General features: G+C 45.2%; 1 protein-coding gene across 3 annotated transcripts in view; it reads right to left on the bottom strand.

Moving 5' to 3' along the window:
* Window positions 1–19,517, bottom strand: part of TAOK2 (TAO kinase 2) — an 87,950-nt gene that overhangs the window by 29,434 nt on the left and 38,999 nt on the right. For all 3 annotated transcript variants that reach the window (XM_073635966.1, XM_073635968.1, XM_073635967.1), the window contains exons 2-14: window positions 17,557–17,757; window positions 14,996–15,067; window positions 14,791–14,892; window positions 12,248–12,293; window positions 8,793–8,889; window positions 8,580–8,693; window positions 7,423–7,514; window positions 5,717–5,810; window positions 3,810–3,891; window positions 3,315–3,482; window positions 2,030–2,236; window positions 998–1,126; window positions 683–919 (exon numbers count right to left, since the gene is read on the bottom strand). In XM_073635966.1, the coding sequence (XP_073492067.1) occupies window positions 683–919; window positions 998–1,126; window positions 2,030–2,236; window positions 3,315–3,482; window positions 3,810–3,891; window positions 5,717–5,810; window positions 7,423–7,514; window positions 8,580–8,693; window positions 8,793–8,889; window positions 12,248–12,293; window positions 14,791–14,892; window positions 14,996–15,067; window positions 17,557–17,688 (1,572 nt within the window). In that variant the 5' untranslated portion in view covers window positions 17,689–17,757. The remainder of the gene's footprint in view (window positions 1–682; window positions 920–997; window positions 1,127–2,029; window positions 2,237–3,314; window positions 3,483–3,809; window positions 3,892–5,716; window positions 5,811–7,422; window positions 7,515–8,579; window positions 8,694–8,792; window positions 8,890–12,247; window positions 12,294–14,790; window positions 14,893–14,995; window positions 15,068–17,556; window positions 17,758–19,517) is intronic.

Here is a 19,517-nt window from a genome sequence, read left to right as displayed (position 1 = left end):
CCTTGTGAAGATGCTAGTTCTCAGGCTAATATATCTTATTGAACCCAGTTGGTCAGTGTATGAGTCACTCACTGACATGGAACAAGTTTACATATCTGTAAAATCAGCGTGAACCCAGACGTCCTTACTGGTGTAAATCCAGCCGGGAGAGACCCTTGTAACAGCAATGGTAGTAGTAGTGCAGACTCAGAAATGAAAGCAAAGAGATCTTACCAGTAGAACCCCTAAGTGCCGGTTCACATAGGGGCGACTTGTCAGGCGACCTAGTCGCCTGACAAGTCGCCTCCCGTTCTGTGCTACGGAACCGTTCTAATAGGAGCGACGCAAGTCGCTCCGACTTAGAAAAAGGTTCCTGTACTACTTTGGGGGCGACTTGGGGCGACTTGCATAGACTTCTATACAGAAGTCGTTTTGCAAGTCGCCTCGGAAGTCGTTTGCAGGTCGCCTCGCTGAGGCGACCTGCAAGTCGTGCCGCCCCTGTGTGAACCGGCACTAAGGGATACAAGAAACTGTTTAACTGTCAAACATCTACCAAAAACGGTTTTGGCTGGACTGACCTTTTAGGAAGCCTGTACTCCTTTATTACAAACTGAATCCAAGCTCTCCAAACTTTTATTGTTAAACATCATGGACCATATACCATCATCTTCTCCTGCTTGTACCTGAACCCCCAAGCACTCACCTCCTTCTCAAATATGACCTGGTGTTTCTTGGTAAGCTTATCAGTCTCTGCAGAAAAATTGCTTCGGTGAGCCTCTAACTCTTTGTCCAGACGCTGCTGGTGCTCATCCAGCTCAGATTTTAGCTTGTTCTCCAGCGCCATCAGTTGCTTCTGGTGCTGCCGCCTCATGCGCTTGTACCCGGACATCTGTTCTCGCAAGGCCGAGTCCTGCTCATGTTCCTGAATCTGACGAGTCACCTGTGGTGCAGAACAGGATCAAACCCAAAAGAAACCAAAGAAGCCAGAGTTAGAGAAAAAACGTAGAGTAACCCTCACCAGGGAGGCGGTGCGGATAGTGGCAAAGTGGTCCCTGTTACGGCAGTAGGCCCTACGCCGAGCCGCAGAGGTCGACTGCTGTGCTTCCATCTCTGGCTGGTATGGATCGTCATATATGTTGTCGTGAGCCTGGAAAAAAAGGAGCCGGTATGTGAATACAGGAACAGCAAGGAGGCTGGGTGTGTGGGTGTAAACAAGGGAAGGCTAACACTGCAATGAAAAAAGCTCTCTTTAAAAGTATACCTGTCAGACACAAAGTGAGATAACATGTGTAAGGGCTAGCATATTATTGTAAATCTATCGTTTAGCCTACTCAAGGACAGGTTATCTTTATAACCCACAATTCTCCTTTCCCACTGATACTTGCCTCCCACGTGCTCCCCTGCCACCCTGTTTGCCTGCCAGAGCCTTGAGTAGGAAGCCCTGTGTAATAAGCTTACTCTGTGCTACAGATCTTCACCCCCCCACCCCATGAGACAGAGCTCAGGCCTGGTGACTTCAGCCGATTGCATCTTGTGAGGAAGGGGAGAATATCACATTAAAAGGGGTAGTAAACCCCCCCCTTTTTTTTTTAAACATATCATACTTACCTCCACTGTGCAGTTCATTTTGCACAGAGTGGTCCGATCATAGTCCTCTAGGGTCCCCCAACGGCACTCGCGGCTCCTCTCCGCATCGGTAAACCCCCTAGTAGAAGCCCTGTCCCTGGGGGTTACCATGGGGGCACGCTCGAGTCCAGCATTTGCGTCCATAGACACAGAATGACGAACTCAGCCCCCCCCCCCGGTCATTGGATTTGACTGACAGCAGCGGGAGCCAATGGCAGCAATGCTATCAATCTATCCAATTAAGAGCCGAGAACCCCGGCCAGAAAGGTAGAGAATCACCGGCTGAAAAAAAAAAAAAAAGCTGCAGGCATCATCCAGATATTTTCACTCAAAGTAAATGACGTCATGACATCTACCCGGGGGAAGAGGTTAAATCAACTTATCCCTTCCCTGAACCCCAGAAAGTCAGTTCTTTGCTACTTACCGGCAGCCGGTGGATGACAGAGCTATTGGAGGTTACTGTGTGCTCTCCCTCCTGCATCATGGCCATTTCTCCGCTGTCATCAGAGGCATCTGCCAGGCTGTTCACTGAGCTGCTCTGGCTGCTGGCGCTAATGGACATGCTCGGTACAGACTGGCTGCTCTCCATGCTGGTTATGGTGCCTGTACAATGGAGAAACTGCTCCGACTCCTGGCAAAGAGGATAAAAAAAAAAAAAAAAAGTGTTACACCGCTGCATGCTGGATTTTAAGTTGTCCTGGTATTCTGAGTCGGACTCCTACTGAATCAACAATTCGGTTTCTATTTCTATATTGTCCACAAGTTCAGTTACATGCTAATTGTATTAACATTGAATTTCAGGAATCCTGAAGCTCCTCCCTTGCAGTGGGGCTGTGCACACAAGGGTTACCTGTTCGTTTAGGTCTAGGGGACTTGATAAAGCACTTTTACTTGCCTGATCCTCTGTGCTGCTGAATCGGTCCCCACATCCTCTTCTCCCCTATGCATCGGCGCTCTATGGTATCAAGACCAAAGCAGGATCAATAGCCTTGCATTGGACGTGAAGATGCTGAGGAACAGTCAACCACTGAAGCATGGGGGGAGCAGAGGATCAGGCAAAAAGTGCTTTTACATTTCCTAGACATAAACAAGCAGTTAACCCTTGCAGTGTCTGTAGAGCTGAGAGCAATATAAGGTACTTTTTTTTTTTTTTTAGTTAAAGTGGAAGTCCAGGCTTTTCCTAACTATGCTTAAACCTGCTCCCACCCCCAATTCTAACTCCTGAAGCCAGCTGCTGGGGAGATCACGTGACCAGATCACAGTGCCCTCATAATAGGCACACATCTTCCTCTGACAGGGGAGTTAGAATGGGGGTGGGAGCAGGTTTAAGCATAGTTTATAAAAGCCTGGACTTCGACTTTAATACATACTGCAATAGATTTTTTTTTTTTTTAAAACCAGAATTTAGTGCCGTGAGCATGAGAGTTAAAGGATGTTTCACCCGTATTTAGGGTGGAATATATAACATGTTCCAGCATCTACAGCCCCCGATTCCCCCTCCCTGTGACAGCGGGTGGGGGATACTTTCCCCGCCCCCACAGTTACAAATGTAAACTAGTGTGGCTGCATCATTTACCGGCAAAAAATGTGCATTTTTATTTTTTCAAAAGGTGAATAAATCCTTTAAAACGCAGCACTTTGTGTCTCAGTTCTCTATTGCTACTGACACTCTGACAACATGTACTGGATATGACAAACTCTCCCCTAACCTCCTCTTCTTCAGTGGTCTCTGTGTTGGGTCCGTTCTGTGTGTCCTGGAAGAGAATCTTCTTCATTTTCCGGTACTGCAGGTTGTCCAGCTCTCGCACCGCATCCTTTGTGCGCTGGATCAGCTCCATTATAACGGTCTGCGGCCTCTCCCTCTGCAGGAAACGGTGCTGGAAAAAGGAAAAGAGCAGTGGTTGCACAAAAGCTCACGATAAAAGCTATACTGGGCCAATTTACTGGTTAACAAAAAATTTACACCCGAACAATGGTTACTGAACAATTAGGCACACTAAGAAGATTGTAGTGTACTTCCCCACCCCATATATATTATATATATATATATATATATATATATATATATATATATATATATATATATATATATATATATATATATATATATATATGTGCATCTCACATTCTTAGGAAATGTTAGCAAAGATATAGACAAACCTATCAATTCAACTAGTGATATGCTGGACAGAAACTTATTTTACCTTCAGCAACATATCAGAGCTGGGCCTGTCCTGGGGAATCTTCTGAAGACACGAATCCACAAAGTTCCGGAAATATTCAGACCTGCACAACAGAGATCCTTAATAAGCAGCAAACCACAGCATTAAAATTGATATTTCATTTTAAGAGAATTTCAGCTAAAGGATAAGTGCACATTAAGACGAAGTGAACTACAGCTGTGCTCCGAGGGTTTTGTATGTCCATGGGTAATATGTCTGCCCATGTGCTATGGGATGTCTTGACCTTTTGCTTTCTGTATCACATCACGGAATGATGTTAATTACCTCAATTTTTCTACATAGTTAGTCAGGTTGAAAAAAAAAAAAAAAGACCATCTAGTTCAACCAAAAAAAAAAATACAATCCCATATACACAATCCTTTACCCACAGTTGATCCAGAGGAAGGCGAAAAAACCCCAGCAGAGCATGATCCAATTTGCTACAGCAGGGGAAAAAAAATTCCTTCCCGATCCCCCGAGAGGCAATCGGATTTTCCCTGGATCAACTTTACCTATAAATGTCAGTATCCAGTTATATTATCTACATTTAGGAAATAATCCAGGCCTTTTTTAAAGCAATCTGAGCTTCGCAGGACCACCTCTGGAGGAAGTCTATTGCACATTTTCACAGCTCTTACTGTGAAGAAACCTTTCCGTATTTGGAGATGAAATCTTTTTTCCTCTAGACATAAAGTGTGGTCCTCTGTGATGACCTTAAAGTAAATAACTCAACTTCAAGTTCGCTATATGGACCCCTTATGTATTGATACATGGAGATCATATCTCCCCCTTAATATCCTCTTCTCAAGAGTGAATAAATTCAGTTCCTCTAATCTTTCCTCATAGCTGAGCTCCTCCATGCCTCTTATCAGTTTGGTTGCCCTTCTCTGCACTTTCTCCAGTTCCCAGATATCCTTTGAGAACTGGTGTCCAAAACTGAACTGCATATTCCAGATGAGGTCTTACTAATGATGTGTACAGGAGCAAAATGATATCTCTCTCTCTGGAGTCCATACCTCTCTTAATACAAGAAAGGACTATGCTCGCTTTAGAAACCTCAGCTTGGCATTGTATGCTATTATTGAGCTCTAATGACTCTACCCTTCTGTATAGAGTAACTGTGAACTGCTGTTAAATGCAAGAACGTAGGGCTGGAAGATTTTCCAAAAAAAAAATTCTGCGATTTTCTTAAAAAAAAAACTCGATTCACGATTCGAATCAAGTTTTTTTTTTGGACACCGTGCCAGTCCTGAGGAGCTGTGGGCAGTTTTTAGGCGAGGCCACGGCTTCGGCCTAGTCCATGAGGCTGGGCGCCGCGGCCTCGCCTAAAAACTCCTGCCCGCAGCTCCTCAGGACCGGCGTGGTGAAAAAAAAAAAAAAATCTAAAAAAATCAATTTGCTTAAATTTTGAATCGATTTGACCTCTCAACTCGATTCAAGATTTAAATTGATTTTTTCCCCAGCCCTACAAGAACGTCTTATTTTTGAGCTACTTTTGAAATACTTAATAAAGCATTGGAAGGAAAGTGAATTACAGCTCTATAGTCTTCCTTTGCACTGCGTCCCAGGGTGGAGATGATCACAGACAGTCCCCTATGGAAGTCTGAGGGGCTGTAATGTGCAGGCAGTTGAGTGAGACATGGGGGAGATGGATGTAAACACGGGAGGCTGCTTCCGTCAGATTAAGGTATGCATCTCTGGAAGGGGAGGGTGGGTCGCAAAGGATCAATTTGAAGAAACGGTCTGCTAAGGCAGCATCCATGTGTTTCACAGGCTTCAAGTAGAAGTTATAGCCTCTAACACTGGCATTACCAGAATAGCTCTTCTAATGGTGTGAAAGCTGAGTCGGGTGTATGTATTGAACAAACAGCTGGCCAGATTCTACTCACCAGTGATTGGACTGCAGCACAGGAGACTCATTCTGAGCGATGTGATATAAGGCACTCATAGCATTCATATTAAAGAGCGGGGGCTTTCTTTCCGCTACAAAACAGGAAGAAAACAATATGACAACTGTTAGCAACTTCACAAAAAAAAAAAAAAAAAAAAAAAGAATATCACGACAAAAGCAGGAAAGACTTTGGACCAGATGTATGAACTGGTGTCATGGAAAGCCATAAGAAAAGTCAGTTTTTACATGTATCCCATACTTATGTAGGGGCAGCTTTTTACACAGCAATCATATGTGATGTGCAAGACTTCAACATAATGCAATATCAGCACAGCTGTGAACTGAGCCTCACACTTCATATGTGCTAAGCAGGGATTTACAATATATTCAGGTGTTGTATATGTGTATTACAGCAGGTCCTCTGTGGTGAAAGTGCAAAATTTAAAGAGGGGCTGTACTGTGGAATCTATATGGAAAGCAAAGGACTAGACACGCAAGTCATGTCTGTAGGCTGCCTGCAGATGATCTCTTCCTCATTACCCATCTCTTTGTGTAGATGGTCATCTTGGTAGTGGCAGGACTTTGCTTCCTCATGTCAGCGCTGTCTCTCAGAATGGATGAAACCGAAGCAGGGAGATCCTTACACAGCCAACAACACAGTTGTGACATCACCAAATCTCCTGAGACTTAAGGTAGCAATGTCTTAGACGATCTCACACTGTAGTTATGAGGATCAAGACAAAGGAGTGCCTTTTTTTTCCAGGGGGAATTTAAAAGGGAACAGATTCCAAGATGCCACGTAAGCATGATTCTCCAGGAGCTACTAAGGCCTCTCTCACAAGTGGCATATCAATGCATACCTCATGTAAGGACTGTGTTTACCCACACGGGGATACACAGGTGTTCTCTGCTTTCGGTCCCATTCACGTCTACTGGGACACAGGCTGCACGGACACAGCTGCTGCTCCCAATCTGACAGTGTGGTGCAATTTGATAAATGAATGATTTGGTCCCATGCCATTCAGTGCGGGATAACGCACTGCGTTTGTGACCTACATTTAAGGTGTCGCTAAATTTGCACTGACACCCCGCTGCAAATCGCAAGGGCAGTGCAATTTGAAAGCAGTGCAGGAAATGTGCAAGGATTGCAAGCTTCTTGCACTGTTTTCTAGTGTGAACTGGGTCTTATTGGTAACAAAAGGAAAAACGGCCAACAACTTTTAGGGATTCAAAGCAAATATTCCCAGTGAGCGATCAGAAGACTAGGGACCAGTGCTGAACAGACCAAAAGACCAAGTAGTTAAATTAAGAAAATGGCTAGAATACGTCTGTTCACCACCTACTCTGCAGAGCCCTGAGAAAGGGATTGCTTAAATCCCCTGAAATACATTGGCTTATTAACATGGGTTACCTATAAAGGAATTGATTCTTCATGTTTGAAGAACGGCACTCATCACCTATTACTGAGATTACACTGTTGAAGGCCCTGAATCTTGACTGGTCCCTACATGAGTGGCGCTGACTCCGGGAAAAAAAAAAATTGATCCCTATTTGCTCAAAAATTGGGAGCAAAACCTTATACACAGGCAACCAGCGTCACTCTGCATATGTAAGACAATCCAGGATATGGCAATTTTTCTGATTCCAACTCCCCCACCTTGGGGGGAGGGGAGTCAAAAGATTTATATACTAAATTATACTCACCTAACTCAATGCTGGTGATCCCAAGAGACCAGACATCCACCTTTCCATCATACTGCCCCTCGTCCATAGCCAGAATCACCTCTGGAGCCATCCTGCAGAAGGTTAAAAAATCGTGGTACAAACATTTAACAAACAAGATTTTTATTAAAAGGATTTGTTTACCTTTACCAACATTTTACATATTGCACCCATATTTAGGGTGTAACATGTTGGTAATCACCAGCCCCCTCACCTCCAGAGCCCCATCCCCTGTGACAGCGGGAGGGGGTTCTTCTCCCCGCAACCTGTGTGACATTTAAAAATCAGCACGGCTGTGCAGGGCTCCACCCAGAATCAATCATTCCTAGAGATCTGTGACTGAATAAACAAGTCCCGTCTGCCACCACAGCAGGCAGGACTTGTAGTTCTCAATAGACTATGAGCGTGCTAATCTGCACCCTCAGTCTATTGACACTTCCAGCAGCTTAGTATGGAGGTATGGGCATAGAGCTGTAGTCTGTGAGTGCAGGAGCCGAGCACTCCACCTGCGATCCACTGATATTGGGTGCAATGTATTGTAGGCTCCTGTGTAAAATGAGCGGGGCCCTTCCGATTCCTCCTGTATTGTAACTGTACTGTCTGCCCTCAGATTGTAAAGTGCTGAGCAAACTATTGGTACTATATAAATCCTGTATAATAATAATTAATGCATATTTACCTGCAAAATCATGTGCAGGTTTTTTTTATTTTAACAAATGTCAACTTGACCTTTAAAGCGGACTGCCTCTCTTCTCAATGCTCCCCCTGGTGTACATTCCTAAATGGATATATTTATTTTTAAAGATCCAGGTGACACTTCTGGTCCCGGCTGCCTAGGCGATGACGTCATTAAGCGATTTCCATAGACTCCTGGGATATTGGCGTCATCCATCCCAGGAGTCCACGGGGAGCAGGGCTTGCTGCTTTCCCCAACCGCACTTGCTTATATGGGTTCTCGTTTGATTGACAGGTTACCATAACAATGGAGCGTGAACTTCCACCGACCTCGCCATTGCTATAGCAAACTGTAATCAAACTGCACAGCGCAGGGTCATTACTGAGCAGGCAATGGTAGAACCCCCTCAGCCCTCTACATCAGACCCAAGAGATCAATCTGTGGTACTAGATGTTCCACTTACCAGTATGGCGTCCCCACAAAGGAATTGGCTGGAGCTACTATAGAAGCAGAGCCAAAATCCCCCAGCTTTACCAGGCCTGGCTCTGTCAGGAGAATGTTCCCAGCCTTCACATCTCTGTACGGGACAAAAGGTGAAGTGTTTAAAAAAAAAAAAAAAAAAAAAAAACATAACTGTACAGATATTAGGGCAGTAAAGACAGCAGTAATGACTGACCTATGTATCATGTTGTGGTTATGGAGGTAGGCCAGGCCTTGGAGTGCACCGTGGGTAATAGCAGCAATCTCCACTTCCTGGAGGGGTTTCTTGTGCACTGCAGATACATAAAAGGATGTCACCAGATAAGCTCTCTTAGGGTGGAAAATCAAGTGCCATGGAAGACGGAGGACTTAAAGTGTACATAACACCCAAACTAAGTTTTGAATAGTAAGATATCGATTGTAATGGACTGAAACTTTAACATGTCCCAGTATTGATTATATATATATATATTTATTTATTACACACACACAAACTCTGCAACAATGTATTGCAGGGGACTTTGAGACTGCCAAACACAAAGATCTCAGAGAGAGGGTTTTTGTTTTATATAGCTTAACATTTTATATAAAATACTAAGAGATATTCATGGCAGCATATGTAGATGTTGCATATGCACATATGCCCCTGATGACGTCACATATGGACGAAATGTGTAGGGCTGAGCCACACGTACGCACACACATTACCACGCACACACACTACCACGCACACGCGATGGACGTTCGGCCAGCTTGCTTCCTGGAGGAAACAACCTTTCTGCGTTTACATGCTCTTGTTATCCCTACTTATGTGTTACTCTTTTTAATAAATGTTATTTAAAAGCGATATCCCACTATGTGGATTATCTATTGCTACATGTCACATGACACAGATTAATTTCTGTGGGGGAACTGAACACTGAGGGCTGCATTTATGGCATACATCTGCCTTTCCCTATGGTGCCATTTTAGCCGGAAAACAGGGGAGGATATCCAAACTGTCTGGAGCTTTGGCCTGGTTATTGTAAATGAAGCGCAGATTGACCACTCTTAGCTACAGGATCACATGATTTCTGGTAAGCGCAGCATGAAGTTTGGCTGGCGACACCTACTCTACCCTGCTTTCCATTACTATAACGGCATTTGTGGGACTTCTCATCCTGATTACTACCTTTTTTGGGAACATACATATACATACATTATACATATATTAATGTCTAAACCGCTGGCAACAAAAGTGAGTACATCCCTAAGTGAAAATGTCCAAATTGGGCCCAAAGTGTCAATATTTTGTGTGGCCACCATTATTTTCCAGCACTGCCTTAACCCTCTTGGGCATGGAGTTCACCAGAGCTTCACAGGTTGCCACTGGAGTCCTCTTCTACTCCTCCATGACGACATCACAGAGCTGGTGGATGTTAGAGACTTTGTGCTCCTCCACCTTCCGTTTGAGGATGCCCCACAGATGCTCAATAGGGTTTAGGTCTGGAGACATGCTTGGCCAGTCCATCACCTTTACCCTCAGCTTTTTAAGCAAGGCAGTGGTCATCTTGAAGGTGTGTTTGGTGTCGTTATGTTGGAATACTGACCTGCAGCCCAGTCTCCGAAGGGAGGGGATCATGCTCTGCTTCAGTATGTCACAGTACATGTTGGCATTCATGGTTCCCTCAATGATCTGTAGCTCCCCAGTGCCAGCAGCACTCATGCAGCCCCAGACCATGACACTCCCACCACCATGCTTGACTGCAGACAAGACACACTTGTCTTTGTACTCCTCACCTGGTTGTCGCCACACACGCTTGACACCATCAGAGCACAGGACATGGTTCCAGTAATCCATGTCCTTAGTCTGCTTCTCTTCAGCAAACTGACTGCGGGCTTTCTTGTGCATCATCTTTAGAAGAGGCTTCCTTCTGGGATGACAGACATGCAGACCAATTTGATGCAGTGTGCGGCGTATGGTCTGACCACTGACAGGCTGACCCCCCACCCCTTCAACCTCTGCAGCAATGCTGGCAGCACTCATACGTCTAATTCCAAAGGAAAACCTCTGGATATGATGCTGAGCATGTGCACTCAACTTCTTTGGTCGACCATGGTGAGGCCTGTTCTGAGTGGAACCTGTCCTGTTAAACTGCTGTATGGTCTTGGCCACCATGCTGTAGCTCAGTTTCAGGGTCTTGGCAATCTTCTTATAGCCTAGGCCATCTTTATGTAGAGGAACAATTCGTTTTTTCCGATCCTCAGAGAGTTCTTTGCCATGAGGTGCCATGTTGAACTTCCAGTGACCAGTAAGAGAGTAAGAGCGATAACACCAAAATTTAACACACCTGCTCCCCATTCACACCTGAGACCTTGTAACACTAACGAGTCACATAACACCAGGGAGGGAAAACGGCTAATTGGGCCCAATTTGGACATTTTCAATTAGGGGTGTACTCACTTTTGTTGCCAGCGGTTTAGACATTAATGGCTGTGTGTTGAGTTATTTTTAGGGGACAGCAAATTTACACTGTTATACAAGCTGTACACTCACTACTTTACATTGTAGCAAAGTGTCATTTCTTCAGTGTTGTCACATGAAAAGATAGGAGAAAATATTTACAAAAATGTGAGGGGTGTACTCACTTTTGTGAGATACTGTATGCTGATCTGCAGGTAGCTAAAGAACTGAAATACATTTGCAAACTGATATCCTCACCAAAGGATCTGTGATTCTGTGCAGCCAGTCTTGTTGCTGAAGAAGGAACAACCCAGCCTGATCCAGATAGGAGCAGAAACACCCTGGGGTGTGGCAACCTTCTGCTCTATATCTCCCTCAGTCAGCACATGTTCACCGCAGCAGAGTCTGATTGGCTCCTAGTGATAGCCTGCTCTATGCCAGACTGAAATATGCTTTGTATAGGATTACAGGAGGCCAATATCAAGACCAACTGAGATACTTAAACTATCTGCATTGAATGTATATCGCATTAAAACAGCCTCAAGAAAATAAAAATACCTATAGAGCTGCCAGAAATCCAGTGAGCACCTAACTTCCTGTTTGCACTGACAACATGGCACGCGCTTCTGAAATCTGAAGCAGTGTGGTCAGCGCTGGTGGACTACAGAACACCTCCCCATTTTCCTAACATAGAAGGATGTGCTCTGTAGTCCAGCAGGGTAAAACTCAGGCAAGGGTGACAAAACAGGCCTGGGATTTCAGTGCAGCAAAACTGACAGCTCACTATGGGAAGTTAGGAGATCATTTGACTTCTGACAGTTTTTTTCTGTACATGAAGCTCTTTTTTTCCCCCAAATGTAAAACATGAAGTGTGCATTTATTGCAGATTTGTATCAAATATGTTTTTTGTTTTGCACAGATTTACCTTAAATGATATCAAATTCAGTTTAGGGTAAATGGAGCACATGTTCTGTAATTAGCAGTTACAGCTATATCAGTCTTACTTGTTCCACAGAAGTGCTTTTATAACAAGGACAGACCAGGTGATATTCTACAGGATGTGGACATCTTCGTTCTTGTTGGTCAGACAGCTTTCCATACGGCTACACCGAGTGCTAAAAGACCATGCTACTGATTGCTGCCACCTACCATCATAATCATCAAAATCAAGAGAACTATAAAACGCCTAGGCGGGATATAACACTCACCCTCCAGGAGATCGGAAGCGGATCCCAGGCAGTACTCCATCACCAGCTGAGAGAGAAACATAAAAGGGAGGAGAGGAGAGGAGAGGAGAGGGAGAGGGAGAGGGAGAGGGAGAGGGAGAGGGAGAGGGAGAGGGAGAGAGAGAGAGAGAGAGAGAGAGAGAGAGAGAGAGAGAGAGAGAGAGACCAAGCGCAAGCATAAGAGAGCACGTAAGAAAGAAGGTGAGAGCGAGAGAGGGCAGGCACAACAAGAGAGCGAGAGAGGGCAGGCACAACAACAAGAGAGCGAGAGTGGACAAGCAAAACCACAAGAGAGCGAGGACCAGCAAGGACGAGGGAGGAAGAGTACAAGAGCAAGAGAAAAAGTGAGAGAGCATTAAGGGGGACAAGAGCATACGAGAGAGAGAGAATATAAAGTTAGCGAGGGGTATATCAAACACTTCTGATTTTTTCAAAGTGACCTATGCAGCTTTCTAGAGGAAAGTTAAAGAAAGACTCTGCTAAGCACTACTGGTATTTAAACAGACCACAGAACATTTCCAAAATGCAATTTCAGAAAACAAACACTAACATTTACTGTTTATGGGGTACCCCTCGCCTCTAACAGCTATGCATGGCTTCTCCTCCTAATCTGCATGTCATAGCTGTCAGTGGTGGGCACAGATATGGCATGGCATTCACCGGCTCCCATTGATAATAAAAGCTGAACACACGCAGAAAAAATAATCTTTAGTCTAGTTTGCTTTAAAGCAATAAAGATGATCTGGGGAATATATGAAGGGGTGATAAGGGCAGGAGAGGAATTGCAAATTAAAATCATCTAGAACATCAATCAGGCGACAGAATCAGTGGCTGGTCACATGTCAGAGGGGCTGCATTAGGCCAGAGGTGAGTGGGTGATGGCCGTGTTGGAGAGAAGAGGGGGCGTTTGGCAGTGACGCGGGCAGCCCGTAGGGGGCCTTTTGTGATGGCTTTTTCTGTATACACAGTGTGCTGTACAGCCTCCCACACAAAGCAATCACAAAAGAGACTCAGCATTACATGTACCCGAGCCGCTGCACAGACAAGACTTCTTGTGTATAAATCTGTACTGAAAATACACGGGTCCGGCTAATCACCGTGTACACAAAAGTCGCCAGAAGGCTTAAAGCTCCACTCTGGGGACCAGGAGCCTCCTCCACATCAAGGGTTAAATGCTTGTCACGTCTAGGGATAGAGGTATTAGCTTTACTACTTGCCTCATTCCTTGCTCCAGCAGCAGGCTCCCTCCGTCTATGCAACCGGTACCCTGCAGCCTTGTCCTGAAAGGCGTTCTCTTATGTCATTTTGCACAATGCAGGAGCAATAGCCCTGCATTGTATCTCAAGACTTAAGGTTTTAGCACTGACCACTATTAGTGTCACTGGTTCCCAAAAAGTGTCAAAAGTGACGGTTAGCGTCTGATTGTCCACCGCAATATCGCAACCCCGCTATAAAAGTCGCTGATCACCGTCATTACTTGTAAAAATAAATAAAAATTCCAGTATATACCCCATAGTTTGTAGATGCTATAATGTTCTCGTAAACCAAACTATATATATATGCTTAGTGGGATTTTTTTCACCAAAAACATGTAACAGAATACATATCGGCCTATTGTTCTGAGGAAATTCGATTTTTTTTTCAATTGTGCGCCTGTTCAGACTTGGAGCCTCAGCCCCGCCCCCTCTCGCTTCTCATTGGCTCACTGACTTTGATTGACAGCAGCGGGAGCCAATGGCCTCCCACTACTGACTCAGCCAATGGGGAGGGAGAGTCCCGGACAGCCGTCACTCTCGTGCAACATCGCTGGATCGAGATGAGCTCAGCTAAGTATTGGGGGGGCTGCTGCACACATGTTTTTTTTATCTTAATGCATAGAATATAGAAGATAAAAAAACTTTCTGACCTTAGAACCACTTTTACTTGCTTTTGATCTAACCATCTCTTAGCTTTTCTATCGTTTCCCACAGACGTAGTTAACAACTCATTAAAGCGGTTGTATACCCGATATTTACATTTTTACCTACAGGTAAGCATATAATTAAAGGCTTACCTGTAGGTAAAATGAATATCGTGAAGGTTTAGGAGATATTCAACTTGCATGCAGCCGCTGACGTCAGTGGCGCATGCGCTCTGAAGATCCGGCTGAAGTTCCAGCGGGTGCTGCCGGACCTTGCCGGAAAGACGACTCCCGCGCGCATGCACGGGAGTGACGTCATCGTGGCTCCGGCCCCCACAGCGCCGCAAACCCAGAAGATATGCCGAGGGGAAAATGTCAGCTCCCTCGGCGGTGACCGGCATCTGATGCCGGTGCCTCGATCAAAGGCGAGTATTTCATAATGAGCTAGTATGCGGTGCATACTAGCTCATTATACCTTTGCCTTACAGGGTTTTTTTTTTTTTTTTGTGCGGGTATGCAACCACTTTAACAAACTATCCAATGTGAATACAGGTATACCGGCTCTTTAATATTGTGGTCACTTTTTTCGTTGCCCTCTCCTGATGGGAAAGTGAAGTGCACTCACCCAGGCAGTGTGCTCCCGTAGGTAACATCCTTTATATTCGATAGTGTTGGGGTGTCGCAGCTTCTGGAGAAATTTCACCTCTTTTATGATGTCCTGCCATTTCTGAGAACAGAAAAAAAAAGGGAGGATGGTTATTAAAGCAGAACAACTTCTCCTTTCCTGCTTCATGTGAGGCCCAGATGAGTCCCTACACATCATCACCCACCTCATTAGACTGCTTCCCGCTATAGGACATCTTCTTAATGGCAACAACCTCGTTATTGCGTACATCTCGGGCCTGCAAGAAGAAAGAGAGACCTAAATATAAGGAAACCCAATCGTGGTTATGCAAGACCCAAGTATATTTATTTTATTACAGGTCCTTAAATAGGGCCGTCAATTTTACGCAGCACTTTACATATATACATTGTACATTCACATCAGTCCCTGTCCTTAAGGAGCTTACAAACTAAGATCCCTAACTACCATTCATACATACACATAGTAGGGCCAATTTAGCCAGGATCCAATCAACCTACCAGCATGTCTTTGGCGTGTTGGAGGAAATTGGAGATAAAAATGTTATGAAGAGAAGAGGGGGGGGGTGTTCTGTAGTCCCAACACACTTCCTGTGCAAGAATGACAACATAGCCCAGCCTGTGCAGGCTCTGTATGCACTGCTTGTCATGCTCCCTCCCCCTCCTGAGCAAAATCACTCAGAAACCAGTCTACCTTGACTAGGGTTGTCAGATAGGCGGGTGGGTGGGGCTAACTATCCGACAACACAGCTCAGCAAGTCCCTGAATGGACTTAGATGGGGACAAAGTCTATGTGCACGGAGGTTTGACAAGCTTTTTTTCTTTTGGGTAATTGTTCTTGAATTTTAAGGGAAACTATAATGGTTAGGGTTCAATTGTATTTATTTTTTTTTAGGTGAGCTGAAGTAAAAAAAAAAAAAAAAAAAAAATCTGTTTTACCTACCAAACGATTTGCATTTCCATCCAATCCAGTCTATAATAGCTAGAAAGATAAAAGCACTTTATCTGTCACATAACTGACTATGGAGATGTTACTTTCTCTCCCCCAAGCCTGCTGAGCAGACCAAATAAGAAACAGCAGACTGATGAGGTCATCCTTCCGCTGACTCTCCTCCAATCAGCAGGTTCCTTGTCAGCATATATGCATGCAGTACACCTGGTTGGCTCCCTCTACCAGTCTGCTTGCTGCTGAATAAAAGATTGCAAGAGGCTGATACCCGGGCAAATTCAACTACTGCATTTAAAGCACGACTCCGGACAACTAAAAAATTATCCCTTCCAGCGGGGCTGCACCCGCACTGCAAAGGTTAATTGCTTGCTTTGGTCCAGGACAGTGGTCTCCAAACTGTGGGTCGGATGTGGCCCTCTATCTGGCCCTTGAGGCACCAGTGATGGGGCGCCATTCCTCCCACAGACACCAATGATGGGGCGCCATTCCTCCCACAGACACCAATGATGGGGCGCCATTCCTCCCACAGACACCAATGATGGGGCGCCATTCCTCCCACAGACACCAATGATGGGGCGCCATTCCTCCCACAGACACCAATGATGGGGCGCCATTCCTCCCACAGACACCAATGATGGGGCGCCATTCCTCCCACAGACACCAATGATGGGGCGCCATTCCTCCCACAGACACCAATGATGGGGCGCCATTCCTCCCACTGACACCAATGATGGGGCGCCATTCCTCCCACTGACACCAATGATGGGGCACTATTCCTCCCACTGACACCAATGATGGGGCGCCATTCCTCCCACAGACACCAATGATGGGGCGCCATTCCTCCCACTGACATCAATGATGGGGCGCCATTCCTCCCACTGACATCAATGATGGGGCGCCATTCCTCCCACTGACACCAATGATGGGGCGCCATTCCTCCCACTGACACCAATGATGGGGCACCATTCCTCCCACTGACACCAATGATGGGGCACCATTCCTCCCACTGACACCAATGATGGGGCACCATTCCTCCCACTGACGGGGCACTATTCCTCCCACTGACACCAATGATGGGGCACTATTCCTCTCACTGACACCAATGATGGGGCACTATTCCTCCCATTCACACTAATAATGTGGCATTATTCCTTCACTGATACCAATGATGAAGTATTTATTACTGCAGCTGACACCGGGGCTTTTTCTAATACCACTGGCCATAGTCCGTCCCTCCTAAAGCCTGAAAGACAGTAAACTGGCCCTTTGTTTGGAAAGTTTGGAGAATAAAAAGGAGAATTACTTACCCAATCCTCTTCGCAGACTCCCCCCCCCCCCCCACTCCACCCGTTAAAGGTCCTGACATCATCAAGAACGAAGCAGTGTCCATAGCTCTGCACTTGATGGGAGGACACTGGGAGGAGGTCCATCGCTGGATTGTGGGGGAGCAGAGGATCAGGTGAGTAAAATGGTTTCTCCTCTCCCCTGGACAAAATGAGCCATTAATCCCTGCAGAGCAGGCACAGCCCCACTGCAAGGGATCATTTAAAAAAGGACCCAGAGTTGAGCTTTAATGTATTAATTGTATTATTAAATACAGAACTATATCACTTAGTTTCGCTTATATCTCCCTGGAGTCAGCTTTGAGTTTTTAAAACTATAAAAGACACACCAACTTTTTTATTTTTTATAAAATATTTGAAGGTCTAAACCAAAAAGGTTGCTGCTGTCAATTTTCTCATTCAGGTTGGAAAACAAAGGCGAAGGTTGGATGGATGCTCGTCGCTTTCTGGTACTCACAAAGTAGACGGCGCCGAAGCTGCCGTGCCCGATTTCCCGCAAGTCGGCAAACAGCTTCTCCGGGTCATCTTTGAAGAAAAGCTCGGCTACCTCAGGGTCCTTCAGACTGCCGGCCCGGGCGTTTGACGGCATGGCGAGGGCCAGGGGAAGCCCCCCGCGGGGCACCGCCAGCACTCCCCACGGAGGAGCGACCCGATGCAGCTGCAAAAGAGAGCCAAAAGGAGGGAATGGTTACATTTATTATGTCACAAAAACCCGGTTATGAAACAATTCTGACATAACATGAGGACAGTACTGTATACAGACACTTTATTAAAAAAAGGCAAAAGTAAAGTCCCCAAGAAATACACAGGATATTCCGCTGTCATTATTACATCATTTTATGCAACTTTGCTTGTAATTACATTATTTCAGTTTGCTTTCCACCCTTTATAGGTCAGCTGCTTTCTCACTCGCACACAACACTAAAAAGACACACAAAGAAAAAAAAAAAAAAAGAGATGGGTTTACAGTGATTTAAAGGGACACTGTCACTGTGCCCATTTGAACAACAAGCAGTCACAGAGTGACGCCAATGGTTAAAGGCTAAAAATACCTTGCTAAAAAAAAAATGAATGCAAATAGTTAGAAACAGTGCATGCATTTTTTTTTTGCAAATGAGCCTGCAAAGCATTGCAACCGCAATGAGTGGTGCATGGCCAGGCTCCTGCAGACTCCTCCTGTCCATACCAAGATACAGGCTTTCTATTAGAGAGCTGGATTAAGGTCAGGGACTTGTGGTTCAGTCATTCATGGATCTTTTTGGATCAATGACGAGGCTGTGTGGGCGGAGTACCATACAGCTGCGCTGCTTTCAAATCGGACAGCCTCTATGAAGGGGGGGGGGGGGGGGGGGTCCACTTTGCACCATGTTACACCCTAAATATAGGTGTGACATGGTCTTACAGATGGATATAAAGTGATACTAAAGTCTCTTTTTTTCTTTAAAAAAAACAAACATGTTATACTTACCCGGCCTGTGCAGTTGGTTTTGCACAAAGCAGCCCGATCCTCCTCTTTTTTGGGTCCCTCTTTGGCACTCCTGGCCCCTCCCTCCTGTCGAGTGCCCCCACAGCAAGCAGCTTGCTGTGGGGGCACCTGAGCCACAGCTCCATGTATCCATTCAGACAGGAAGCCGCGGTTCGGCCCCTCCCCCTCTCTGCTCTGCTTGACTGACTGCATAGAATGCATCAAGATAAAAAAAACCTTCTGCCTTTACAATCACTTTAACCACTTGACTCCCAGGCCAATTCTGACACTTCTCACATACATAAAAATCAACATTTAATTTACTAGATAATTACTTAGAACCCTCAAGATTATATATTTTCTGAAAGCAAAGAGTTCGTTGTTGCAATTTTTTGTTTGTCTGCACAGCAGGTTTTTCAAAAGCTGAATTTTAGTGAACACAAACACAATATAATACCATTTTTTTTTTGGTAAAATATAAATGATGAGGTTACGCCAAGTAAACAGATACCAAAACATGTCAAGCTTCAAAATTGCACTTATGGAATGGCAACAAACTACGGTACTTAAAAATCTCCATCGGCAACACTCTGACCAGCTCCCGTCCCTGCTGAAGAAAATCATCCCCACAACATGATGCTGCCACCACCATGTTTCACAGTGTGGATGGTGTGTTCAGGGTGATGTGCAGTGTTAGTTTTCCACCACACATAGCGTTTTGCTTTTAGGCCAAAAAGTAAAGTTTTGGTCTCATCTGAGATCACCTTCTTCTACATGTTTGCTGTGTCCCCCACATGGCTTCTCACAATCTGCAAACGGGACTTCTTATGTCTTTCTTTCACCAATGTCTTTCTTCTTACCACTCTTCCATAAAGACCAGATTTGTGGAGTGTATGACTAATAGTTGTCCTGTGGACAGATTCTCCCACCTGAGCTGTGGATCTCTGCAGCTC

Source organism: Aquarana catesbeiana, linkage group LG06 (assembly GCF_042186555.1).
Source record: "Aquarana catesbeiana isolate 2022-GZ linkage group LG06, ASM4218655v1, whole genome shotgun sequence".
Classification (NCBI taxonomy): domain Eukaryota; kingdom Metazoa; phylum Chordata; class Amphibia; order Anura; family Ranidae; genus Aquarana; species Aquarana catesbeiana.
This window is presented reverse-complemented; position numbering and strand designations above follow the sequence as displayed.